The sequence below is a fragment of the Triturus cristatus genome, chromosome 1_2, assembly GCF_964204655.1.
Source record: "Triturus cristatus chromosome 1_2, aTriCri1.1, whole genome shotgun sequence".
NCBI classification, from domain to species: Eukaryota; Metazoa; Chordata; class Amphibia; order Caudata; family Salamandridae; genus Triturus; species Triturus cristatus.
The window spans coordinates 1,009,527,465-1,009,539,578 of NC_140580.1; the positions used below are offsets into that span (position 1 = coordinate 1,009,527,465).

General features: G+C 42.5%; 1 protein-coding gene across 4 annotated transcripts in view; it reads left to right on the forward strand.

The window, feature by feature from the left end:
• Positions 1 to 12,114, forward strand: part of LOC146868589 (uncharacterized) — a 1,503,661-nt gene that overhangs the window by 615,853 nt on the left and 875,694 nt on the right. For all 4 annotated transcript variants that reach the window (XM_085611695.1, XM_085611716.1, XM_085611705.1 and 1 more), the window contains one exon: positions 2,670 to 2,708. In XM_085611695.1, the coding sequence (XP_085467821.1) occupies positions 2,670 to 2,708 (39 nt within the window). The remainder of the gene's footprint in view (positions 1 to 2,669; positions 2,709 to 12,114) is intronic.

Sequence of the window (12,114 nt, forward strand, 5' to 3'; positions counted from 1 at the left end):
TTTATCGGCCTGGACTTCAGTGTCACTTTCTGAGCAGATGCACGCTGTGCTGTGCCTATGAAACCTGCAGCATTTAGGATGAGACTGAGGTCAAGATGCATCCTGTGTAACACAGTCATGGTGGAGTGTTGATATTAACTGATTGGTTGTAGGAGACTGTAATGGGTGGAACAGGATACAAAGTTATCATAAACTTCTGGATGGCAAATACTGAATATATAGTCTTCTGCCTGAGCAGACATAATTTCTATATATTTTAGCTATACTCTTTTACCAATTAGCAGTATCACCATGTTATACACTATGGTGGCATAGGAATACAAACGGAGAACAAGAAATTACCTCATGCATACCCAGGACCGGTGATTGTTTTTGGGAGGCTGAAGGACAACTTTCTCAGTGGCATTGAGAGCTGTCTCACACACCCACCCCTTGTGGCCATACTCCCTCACAGCCTTTCCACGAGACCAAGGACCCTAATACTGTTGAGATACTTCAACCAATTTACAAACTTTACATATGTGTTGGATTTGACCCTTTCTGCAGGGTCATTCCTAAACATTTTGCGTTCACCCTCCCATTTTCTGAACCCATTTCTGTTGGGTTTTAGGACTCTGTGCACTTAAGCACTTCTAACTGGTGCTAAAGTGCTTGTACTCTCTCCTTAAAACATTGTAGAATTGGCTTTCATCCATTTGGCCTATTTAATTCACTTGTAAGTCCCTAGTAAGGTGGTATTACATGTGCCAGAGCCTGTAAATTAAATGCCTGCAGCACTGGTTGTGCCACCTACTTCAGTAGCACTTTAAGCATGTTTCAGTCCTGCCATTGCAGCCTGTGTGCTGTTTTAAACTGCCAGTTCGACCTGACAAGATGAGACTCTTGCTTGGCCAAAAACCTCCCTTTTTAATACATATAAGTAATTCCAGAGGTAGGCCCTAAGCAGCCCAGATGGCAAGGTGCAGTGCATTTGAAAAGTTGGACATGTACTTTTAAGTTTTACATGTTCTGTTAGTGAAAAATTAGTTTTTCACTACTGCGCGTCCTAACTCTGCCACAGGATAACATTGGGTTAACTTATTACATTTAATAAATGATAACTTCCAATTAGGAGCAGTAGGAATATCGAGATTTGTGTCTAAAAAATTGTAATTTAAAACGCTCTTTAATGATAAAGTCGGATTTTTTTATCACAATTCTAAAAATGTCACTTTTAGAAAGTTGGTATTTTTGTTGTCCTAACCATTTGGTGCCAGCACCTGATCATAGTCAATGACTAGGTGTAGCTGGCAGTTTGTCTTTGTGAATTGCCCCAGCAGGCCACCATCCCTGTGAGTGCTGGCCATTCCCAATGGATCGCAAATTGTGGCCTGCCTCATGAATATTAATGAGTCAGGTCCCTTGTGACCCATTTGGGAATCTCAAACATTGCCTGAGACACAGTTGTACATCAGGTTTTGTGACTCGCAAATTGCGAGCTTCTAAAAATCATACAAGTCGCAAAACCAGACGGTCGTACACATGGTTCATAGTCTTTTTGAATTATACCCTGCAACTACTTGCTATGGTTGATGGCTGACTAAATTATGAGATGTTCTGACACACGTCTCCCACTAGAGTGGCATACAGAGGAATGGAAGTGACAAAGTTGAGTGTTTCTTCCCTGATGAGCAAGAAATGCTCACCCTCTGGAAAATATTCGGTGAAATAGACCATTGCTGCTGTGTTATGTTCTTGCTTAGTCTTGTATGACCACCAAGGGAATTGAATCTTTGCCCAGAATATATTGACAGTTTCAACATGTAACAAATTTCAAGCACTACTTTGAGACCACTGCTTTGAAGATGTCACCTTCATCCTTCATATGCTGCATTTTTGGTCTCTGGGGGGACCAACGAGAACTGATCTGAGAACGAAAGGTTCATTATCTTCAGAGGAGCATCCTGCTTCAGCGATGTTAAGCACAGCATTGAGAATCTGCATAAAGAGATGCCATGACAGAACTCATAAATGGCTAATTCCACTCAAATAATTGGCACACTACTAATATAATTGGACACTAGCAAACCTTTACACTAGATTGTTCTGCTGTGCTGCCTTTAATTATTGTCGATGTGCTGTTTTTGCTGATTATTTGAAAGTGTGAGCCTGTGGTTGCTGATACTCTACCTTCATCACGTGTAGGCATGCTGCCCTCACTGATTGCAGATACACTGCCATCCTTATTGATTGCTGTGATCTTGTCCTTTCTGATTGCTGACATGCTGGTGGTATTGAATACTGACCTCACAGTTTGCTGGAATGGTAACCTTTCTAGTTGTTTATGATTTGCATTCACTGATCACTGACTTCACTGATAGCTGACAAAATACCAGACCTCACTTATTGCTGAGGTTCTCCTTGCTGATTGCTGACCTTCGTAAGTATCAGCATGTTGTCATCGCTAATTGATTACCTCTTGCCCTCATCGCTAACATGTTGTCCTCACTAATTGTTGAAATGCTAGGTTGATTTTACATCATTTATGTGCTGTCCTTGTAGATTGCTGACAAGTTACCCTCACCGGTTATTAAAGTATTGCTTCAACTGATTGCTGGTCTTTCTGTTGAGAAGGTGAGCTCCCTGATACTCTGACCTCACTCTCTTACTGTTTTCTATCATCTTTCTAGCACACATCCTTCTATCAGCTCCTCCAGGCTGGATGGCCGGTGAGTATGACATTCGGCTTCTGATATTGCTTACACTAATGAAGTGGGAGTAGGCATTTGGGAACCTAAAAATGGCCTCCAGTAAATAGGTGCCTAATGCACTGGTGGTGGAATTGAAGAAAAGGTTGTGAGTATACAGAGAGGCTTTTCAGAATAGATCAAATAAGTCAGAATACAGTGAGGTTTATTGGGATGAAGATTGGGGAGAGGATGTGGCCTAACTGCTAGAGCTGTTGACCGCATAGCTGGGAACCAGGTTCGAGTCTCGGCAGGGACACTCATCATCCTGTGATTCTGGGCAAATCACTTAATTTTTCCCTGTGACTAACAAAAAAAATTAATGTGTCTGTCTGCAATGCAACTGGTGCTTATGTAAAGCGCTCTGATACCTTTGGGTCAAAGTCACTTTGACTTTGACTTCCTTTGGGTCTAGTTTGCGCCATATAAAACTCCCCACCCCCCCCCAAAAAAAAAGTTATGCCTATGAGGATGCAGGGAGGCCTTTAAAGATGGTAGAGGCTCTTAAGAATGCCAAACGGGTCTTGAAGATGTAGAGAGGTTTGTTGGGATGCATGGAGACTTGATAGGGTTAGAGAGGCATGTGAAAATGCAAAGACACTTGTGATGATTCAGTCAGGCCTGTGAAGGTAGTAAGAGGCTCATGAGGATGTAACGAGGGATGTGAAGAAGCATATCGAAGTTGGGAGGGTGGTGAGAATATTGTGAGATTTAGGAAGGTTTATGAGCAGGTTTATGAGCACGTAGAGAAGTTTGTAAGGTGGTGAGAGATGCATTAGGATATAGAGAGGACTATGAAGATGCAGAAAGCTTTTTTTGTGAGAATGCAGAGATGTTTGTGGGGTTTCACCGTGTCTTGTGAAGATACTGATAGGCCTCTGGCGATGCAATAAGGGTTGCAAGGATGTATGGTATGAAATTATCATAACAAGGAGTCATGCGAGAACAACTAGCTCATAAGAAAAAAGGAATGTTCTTGATTGCATGATGAAAGGGTTTAGGGGAAGCTCATAAGAAAAAAAGGAAGCCAGCAAGACCAACAAAATGCAAATGAGGACAGAGGATTTGTCTTGTAATAACCAAGTGATAAACATGTTTGGACTTAGTAGAAGTTTGTGATGGCACAAACCAACTCCTGGTGCCGAGAAGACTCCATGGAAGACTAAGTGGATGAACTGAGGGCTGTGAGACTGGAAAACTGTTTGTTAGGATATGAGGACCCAAGTGGTTTAGTGAGGTATGTGAGGTCAGCATGTGGTTGAGGAACTGGTGAGAACTGAAGGAGGTTTATGCAAACAAAAGGGAGACATGAGCTCACAATGTATTCTCCTCTGTTTGCACAGTGTATAGTTGTGTCCTCCCTCCCCTCCAGGTGACACAAGGCTTCTTGGAGAGAATAATAAAATAACACAGAAGCCCAAGATCTCTTCATCTGGGCAGGAGGTCTTTCCAAACTGCTACTATGTCGCCCCATGTCATCTGCAAAATCAATTATATTGTAGATATGAGGCCATGCCAGGCACCAGTGTATTACTCAGAAATATTATAGCTGTTTTGGGAACTACCAGACTAAGAGTATGAATACCTGCTTTGAGCCCACATGGCTGCAATAAAAAACCTGGAATCTGCACCATCCTTTTTAATGGGACTACAGTCTTCCGAGTGTTACATTCCTCTCTAGCCATAAGAAAGGCAACAACCAACTCTTCACCAAGGTGTAATAGAAATAGCATAAGGGATAAGTCTCAAGTGGTATTGGGAGCCTTGTCCCTTTACACTCGGAGGAACATCAACATTAATACTGTTGGTCAGAAATCACAAATACCAGAAAATGGTGCACGTGCTGGCTGGTTCTTGCCAGAGCTGAAAATCATAATGCTAAAAGCCAGACGAACAAAAAGGAAATTCCTCATTTTGTATAGTCACCCAAGTTTTTTTGACTGGTGCTGCTGGTTTTTTTACTCTGAGAGGGCACTGAGGCCTGATGAGTGCCTTTGCTCTGACCTTAAAAGTGATATGTTTGATTGTCTTATACCCAATTGGCCTAATCTAACTTACTTGTATGTTCCTAGTATAGGGTACCCAGGATACCCCAGGGCATGTAAGTTAGCAGATCACCCCCAGGGACTTCAGCACTGGTTGTGGCGCCCTAGGGGTGCCAAGGTAAAACAGATTGCCACCGCAGACTGGACGAGCAGTTTTTGAAACAACTAACTTGACTTTGCCATTCAAAGAAATGCAAAGCCAGGTCTTCCCAACTAATATATATGTCACCCCTAAGGTAGGCCTAATGGGCCCTAATGCTGGGTGATGTTTATTAGGAAATGCAACATGCTTTTACATGTTCCAACAGTAAAAAAAAACAATTGTTGTTTTTACTGTGGCAAAGACTAGTAGCCCCATTGGTGAGTACATAGTTGCAGGTTGCCATAGCAGCCTTGCTAACTTCTGACTGGGACTGCTAAAGTTGATACTGTAAGGTATCAAACAACTCATTACATTAAGCCCGACTTGATGCCCAAGTCAAGATTAATGTAACTTGTTGCAGTGTGCAACTTTTGCAAAGTGGCCACCTTATTGCCCTGAATCACCTGTGCCTGACCACGGTTGCACACTTGGTCTGTCCCCGAAACAGCTTTTTGTCATTCTGGGGAGATGTGCAAATGACTCCATGGAAATAAGACAATTATAGCCTGCACGGAAGAGAGGTGTTGCATCTCCCTGGCAGGAAGTCGCACAGGTGTTGGCCCGAAAGGTGACCTTCAAAGAAGCCACCTTTGAAGAGCAAATGTCAATCGCTTGAGAGAGGGGCTGCCCTATTGTATAGGTAGACAGGCAGGCACTCATTCAGTAGAGGGGAAACCAGTTGCCAAGCCGGGACTTGTATCCCTATTGGTAGCAACACCTCTGGTTGGGGCTAGGGAGCTCTGTATGCCAACGAGGGGCCCTACCATCTTTAGAGTGGGCAGAATGGTGCATCCTGGGATAGCGAGATTCCATTCTTCGCAGATAGTTGTCATCAGGACGGAGAAAACCTGGTAGCCCATTGGCCACCATCAGCATCCGACCCTGATGGCATTTTCAGAGCATATACCCAGAACTCAACTGGACTGAAAGAAAGACCGAAGGAGGAATGCTTTGCTGCACCAAGAATCCAATGAAGAGAGGCTGCACTGGCATGGACCACACCTACTGAACCTCGTAGCTAGCAAAGGACAAGGGTCTGTCCTGCTTGTGGGGAAGTAGTCTCCAGAGCCCAGCCGAAATAAGTGACTCTGAGGGTTAATTGGCTGACTCCTGTTCGCAGCACAGGACCACAACAGTCGAAGAAGCCTGTTGGGAGAAGTTGGTAGTGCATCGCCGCCACTCGCCTTCGTGCAGCACCAGAGACCAGGACCCAATGCTCAAAGTTGCACCCGAATCTGCTTGACCACAGAGAGTGATCTGAGTCTAGCTTGGTCACCCAGAAGACAAGTTATTGCCCAGTAAAGGATTAGGCTGTAACCGTGATACAGGCTAACTGGTAGCCCAGTGGCAACTGGACTCTTACCAGGACCGAGAGGACTTCAAGGTATTTCGAACCCTGTGACCAGGAGTGCCTCACTCCAATTGCGGACTGAGAAGTAGTCGTAGAAAGACCCCTGTCATCACATTGCATCCTTGAGCATCTTTAGAAGCCTGTATCCCTTGCATCAGGAACACTTCCATAAAATCCTATCATAAGGAGATAAAAGTGCCTGGAACTCACTGAAGACTGCTTCTTGCTTTGAGGCAACTTTTTCTGTGGACCTGGCTGGTCTCCTTGACCGGCTCCCTGACGGAGTTGGTCATCTAATGTAACTGGAAGTAGCTACACTGATAATTGCCTGAGTTTTTCCTGAAAACATTCTAAGTGTAAGTGTTAAATTAATTTAATTTGCCAATGCTTGTGTGCGGTTGACTAACAAAAAGTGCATAATTACTATACCTTATAAACAATATCTCTAGAGCCCTCCGGCAGATCTTTTTCATTTTGGTGTCTAAAAATACATAAAATACAGTTTATTTTTCTAAATTAGTGTTAGATTTCTCGAGTATCCCATGTATTTCTTTGATTGTTTTGGGGTTGTTTAAATGCTTAACACTTGTTTCTTTGTGTAAGCCTGACCGCTCAGAGCCACATCCACCCAGGGTGTGCGAAAGGTTTCACAAACAAAACCTATTTGTCCTAAAGGGGGTGGTAAGTGTATTACACGGTGAAGTCGTACAACCACACCATATAATACACTCTATTTCCTCATACCTACTCATTAAAGTCACTATGCCACTCAGATGGCTGTTTATAGGCAAAAAAATCCAGCGGGACAAAAAAAGCATTACACACTCACAATGGATTTGATCAGCTCGTAACTTATCTAAAGTGTTTTTTCCCATTGTCGGGGAACTTCAGTCACTTGTTCTACTCATTCTGTCATCCACTTATCAAGGGAATTATGTGATGGACATTACTTTGAGGAGAAAATCACTATATCAATGAACCATTACCTCTGAAGTAATTCTTCCTCCCGAGAATATCAAATTAGAGAATACTTTGCCACCTGCTCAGGTTAATTTCTCCCCATTCAAACATGTCACACAAGTGGCAGATTTCATTATCAACATCCACCCCCTCACTTCCCAAATGACTTATTTCCTGCACCAGCTACGAACAGCTCTGCAGCTGTTTGAAAAAATGTTGCTGCTAATTGTCAGTAGCTCTATTTCCGGAGTCTAATCCTTACAGAGAGGCCACAAACTGTGGTCAAACCTGTGCTAAAAAACCTTTCATTGAGCTTGGATGGACCCAGCATTTTTCGATCCATCTCCGCTTCCGTATGTAGGTAGAGTATCATCTATAAAACATTTCTGAAAATAGCAGGTTGTTTGATGCCCACCAGGCTGGGTTTAAACCTAACTACAACATTGAGCCTGTTGCACTTTGGGTAATAGATGACCTGCATAGATACAGCTGTAGTGTTGGCGCATTGGAGATTTTAAACCTGTCAGCTGAATTCAGTACCATTGACCACCTTATGCAAAAAAAAAACCACACTCTGGAGAAGATAGGGTTTTCTGGCTCCATCCTAAAATGGATGCAGTCATTTTTGATGATAGGGCACGATATGTGTCCAGAACGCCTTTCTCCTCAAAACAGAGATCTTTGAAGTTTCACTCTCTCACCATTATTGTATAGTCTATGCATGCACCTCCTGACAAGCCTACTTTCTGCAATTGGCAAAATTCTGCATGCATGCAGACAACACACAGATCCTCTTGCTCCCCCAAAACATCCATCCTTTAGTGACAGTCAAAACAGAATGAATAATTGTTTAGGAATTATTAGCTACGTGGGACCACCAATTTTCTGAAATGTACTCTGTCAAAAACAGAGCTTCTATTCAACCCAGCGAAACCAGATCAGTGGAATAACATCTGTTGCCACACCCACCCCTCATTATTGGCCCTCAGCTTGTACGTACTACGGCTAGTAGAAAGCTTGGAATATTTTCAGATTCATCTCCTTGCAGTGATCAAGAAGCCACCAAGAGTGCCCACCGATGTTTCTTTCACTTAAAGATTCTAAATTAATACTTCCATTTTTAGATTCTCACTTCCTCCTTCCAGTTACCAATGCATTTACGCTGTCTAGACTGTATTATAGCAATACTATCTACTTAGCTTCAGCAGCCAAATTGCTTCAATATCTTTTATTAGCACAGAATGCAGTTATAAATTATAAACACAGTTATCTATTAAAATACCCTAGTGATGATGACGTCTAAATGTTCATGTTAGAGGATTTTACAAATTCCTAAATCCAGACTCTCTACCCATGGTGGCCTATCATTCTCACTTGCTCTTTCTTTGCATCTCTGGTCAGAATCTTCTCTTATGGTGTTGAGAAAAATGTTGAAAGCATTACTTTTCAACCAGTAAGATGTTTTATGCAGGTCTTTATTTACCTACTACTCTTATTTTACTCTTGTGTGTTAAGTCTAACTTGTGTAGTTTTGGTTCTGTGGCCACCAAGAGGTGTCTGAGTATGTGCGCAAACAAATTATTTTAATATAACATAATTACGCTTCTCTTACGAGTTTGGTACTAGCTCTTGTGAACGGTTTTTCAGCCACGCTTCACTAAGATGGACCCCCATCATTCACCTTCCTATTCTCATCTATTGAGGTAAAAATTCCAGAAAAGAAACAACTATTTTTACTTTAATCTAACACCATCCAAGTGACCATGTCTTTTTATTGAACAGGTGAAGGACTTTGCTTAGTAGAGAGCACCACTTCTTTTGTAAATAACTTGTTCCTAGGTTATTTTGATGTACACCCGGTAGACCAGATTAACTTTGAGTTTTCTCAGTGTGCCTACTTTCTCAATAGTGACAAACCTGCTCATCACTCACACGTGAATGGTCTGACTTTAGTCCACGTAATTGGCATCATCAAGAGTGAACATCCAAGTTCAATGGACTGCCCTGATTGCTTCCTAGTGCCCATTTACCCTTGTTTGCACTTTGGGTTAAACAAAACCACCAAAAGTCCTCTGTAAGAAACTTCAAAGAAACAAACCTATCTGTACTAGAAAGTAAGATATCGTAAACTCAACCAAATCTCTAGGAGTCACCATGGATAATAACCTGAATATGAAAAATTATATCAGCACTACATGTAAAGGATCAAACCACTTGATTAGGACACTCAGAAACATCAAACCTTTCCTTCCACTGAAGGATTTCAAGCAGGTGGTTCAAGCGCTGGTCCTACCGAGAATAGATTACGGCAGTGCTGCCCTCTGTGGCCTGCCCAAATAAACCCTGGCTCCGCTAAGGGCTTCACTGAATGCTGCTGCAAGATTGGTTACAGACGCCAAACGCAATGAGCGCATATCGCCAGTCCTAAAAACGCTAAATTTGCTCCCCTTTGAAGCACGAATCCAGCTAAAAATTGCCGCGATGACCCACAAAGCAATCCACCTCAAGACGCCCAGGTATCTGGCGCAAAAACTCGAGCTATCTGGTGGTGCAAGGGTCTCTAGAAGCGCTACTACCTTACTTTTGAAACCACCTATCTTTAACAAAAAGAGAAGCTCTTACAGAGCCTTCTCCGGTGCGGCTCCAAGGATATGGAACTCTCTTCCTCCAGAAATACGCAGAATCACCAGTACAACGGTGTTCAAACTGGAAGACAAAAGATTCCTGATGAACAAACTCCTTCAGTAATTGGGCTACTCACCTTGGCCCATTGACATTGTTCTTTCCTCCATTGTGTCAACATCTATTACTTTACTTTTTTTTTTTTGACATTCTTTGTTCTGTTGTCCTTACACTGTACTTTGTTTAGCTTAACTTCAATGCGAACTTTCGTGCACTTTATGGTTCATTTGTGGTTTTTTTTTTTTCCTGTGGTTGTTTCCTGTTCTAGTTGGATTGTAAAGCGCTCTGATATCCCCTGGGATCTTGTTCGTGCTATATAAAACTTTATAAATAAATAAATAAACCCCAGTATTGCACAGTACATGACATGATATTATACCATTACAATTCAATCGTGATTGAAGTTGCAGATTAACTCGTCCCACCTAAATTAAAAAGGAGGAATAAATACAGCCCATTTAATGCATCACCACAGAATTATTTTGAAAGGAAACTACTATGAACAACACACAACAACGCATCTACTCCAAACCTACCAAATCTAAGATCCAGGTGTAAAGCTTACAAAAGACTCGTATTCGAAGCCAATGTATCCTATGTCAAATCCAAGATCAATATGACAAAACAATGACTCAAGAAACCTTTTTGTGTGCCAAAAGACTTACCAGCCACACCTGCCGAATGATGCCACGAATTCCATGGGATACTATGAGGAATTATCAATCTTCTTCCACTCCAAAATAAGTAAGAGAGACCTCTCCCTTGCTCGAACCACTCTGACATACATACCCTTTTATGCCTTACTTGTAAGAACACAAGTGTCTGTTCTTCTTTCCAAGAGATATGACCAAGAGGGTTATTTAGAGTTTGGTGGATGTAGGACATCCTTCAAAAGTAAGTGGTAACAGCAGGTGGGAATTATGGGCACAGTCCTGGGGTGGTTCCAGTCCTATCTGACCAACTGCTCCCAGCAAATAAAAGGGGCAGATGCCATTATCAGCCCTCCCCTTTCAAAATGAGCACCTCTGGGGTCTGTAGTTTAATTTTAACATGCATCTTCTCAGCTCTTTTCTGAGACATTCAGACATGTATTTCCACCTCGATACTGATGAGACACAGCTTTACCTGAAAGATGCTTCATTTTCACCCGAAGAATTTGTTGCCACTTGTCGACCAGGGAAATTCACTTAGTGCTCAAATCCTCGATGTCGCATTAGCAAAAACAAAACTCTGAACACTGACATCTGCCTCATCGCTCTCCCACGAACAGCTCCACTCCAGTTCAAGGCGGATATGATGTTTCAAAGTTGTTGTATTGCAAATCATCTAATATGGAAGAAACTTAGGGGCATATGTATCAAACGATTTTTTAAACGCAAACGCTGCGATTTGCAAAATAACAGCGTTTGCGATTAAAAAATCGGTAATCGGGAGTATGAGGCAAATCCCATCGCAAAATTAAGGAATTGCTAATTTAGCGATTTCTTAATTTTGCGTAAGCATTTAAGAAATCGCAAATTGCGATTTCTTAAATGATAAGTAAAAAGCACCCAAGTTGTGCGAATCATCCTTAAGAAATCGCAAATTACCACCAACTTCCAGTTGGTGGTAATTTGCGATTTCCTTTCAAAAAGCACTTTTTTGAAGTTTACAAAGTGCCACGTGGCGCTCATGTGCGCCATATGCACACACAGACTGGGTCGCAGTCCATTTGGGATGTCAGGTCACGCGTTTCCCAGTGGTATCAGAGGACATACTTGTGGTTATACTGGAATGGTCCAACTGCTGCAGACTAGCAGTGGTAAATGTATATTCGAGGCCGATTACTATCTCGCAGGAGTCCCCTACCATTGAAGAACTGTCGGATGTTCTGGGTGAACTCCCCAAGGGGACCCCTTTTGTAGTGGGTGGGGACTTGAACTCACACTTCGAGCCCCTTGCTGGTCTCTTGGATGGGGCTCTCCTAGAGGAAGATGCAAGATGGCGAGTACCACCGACAGTATCTATACCCCCCAAAGCTTGGACCCCTCTTGCACTCCAGATCACTGCCCTAACTCTGAAACATGGGGTGAGGGCCTGTAATGGGCGTGTTAAATCGGATATCCCGAGCAAACCCACGTTCAACCGGAAGGGAGTCAAGATTAGATTACATTTTAGTACAACTATCCTCGTGGTCGCATGTCATTGACTTTAGGGTAATAGACAGAG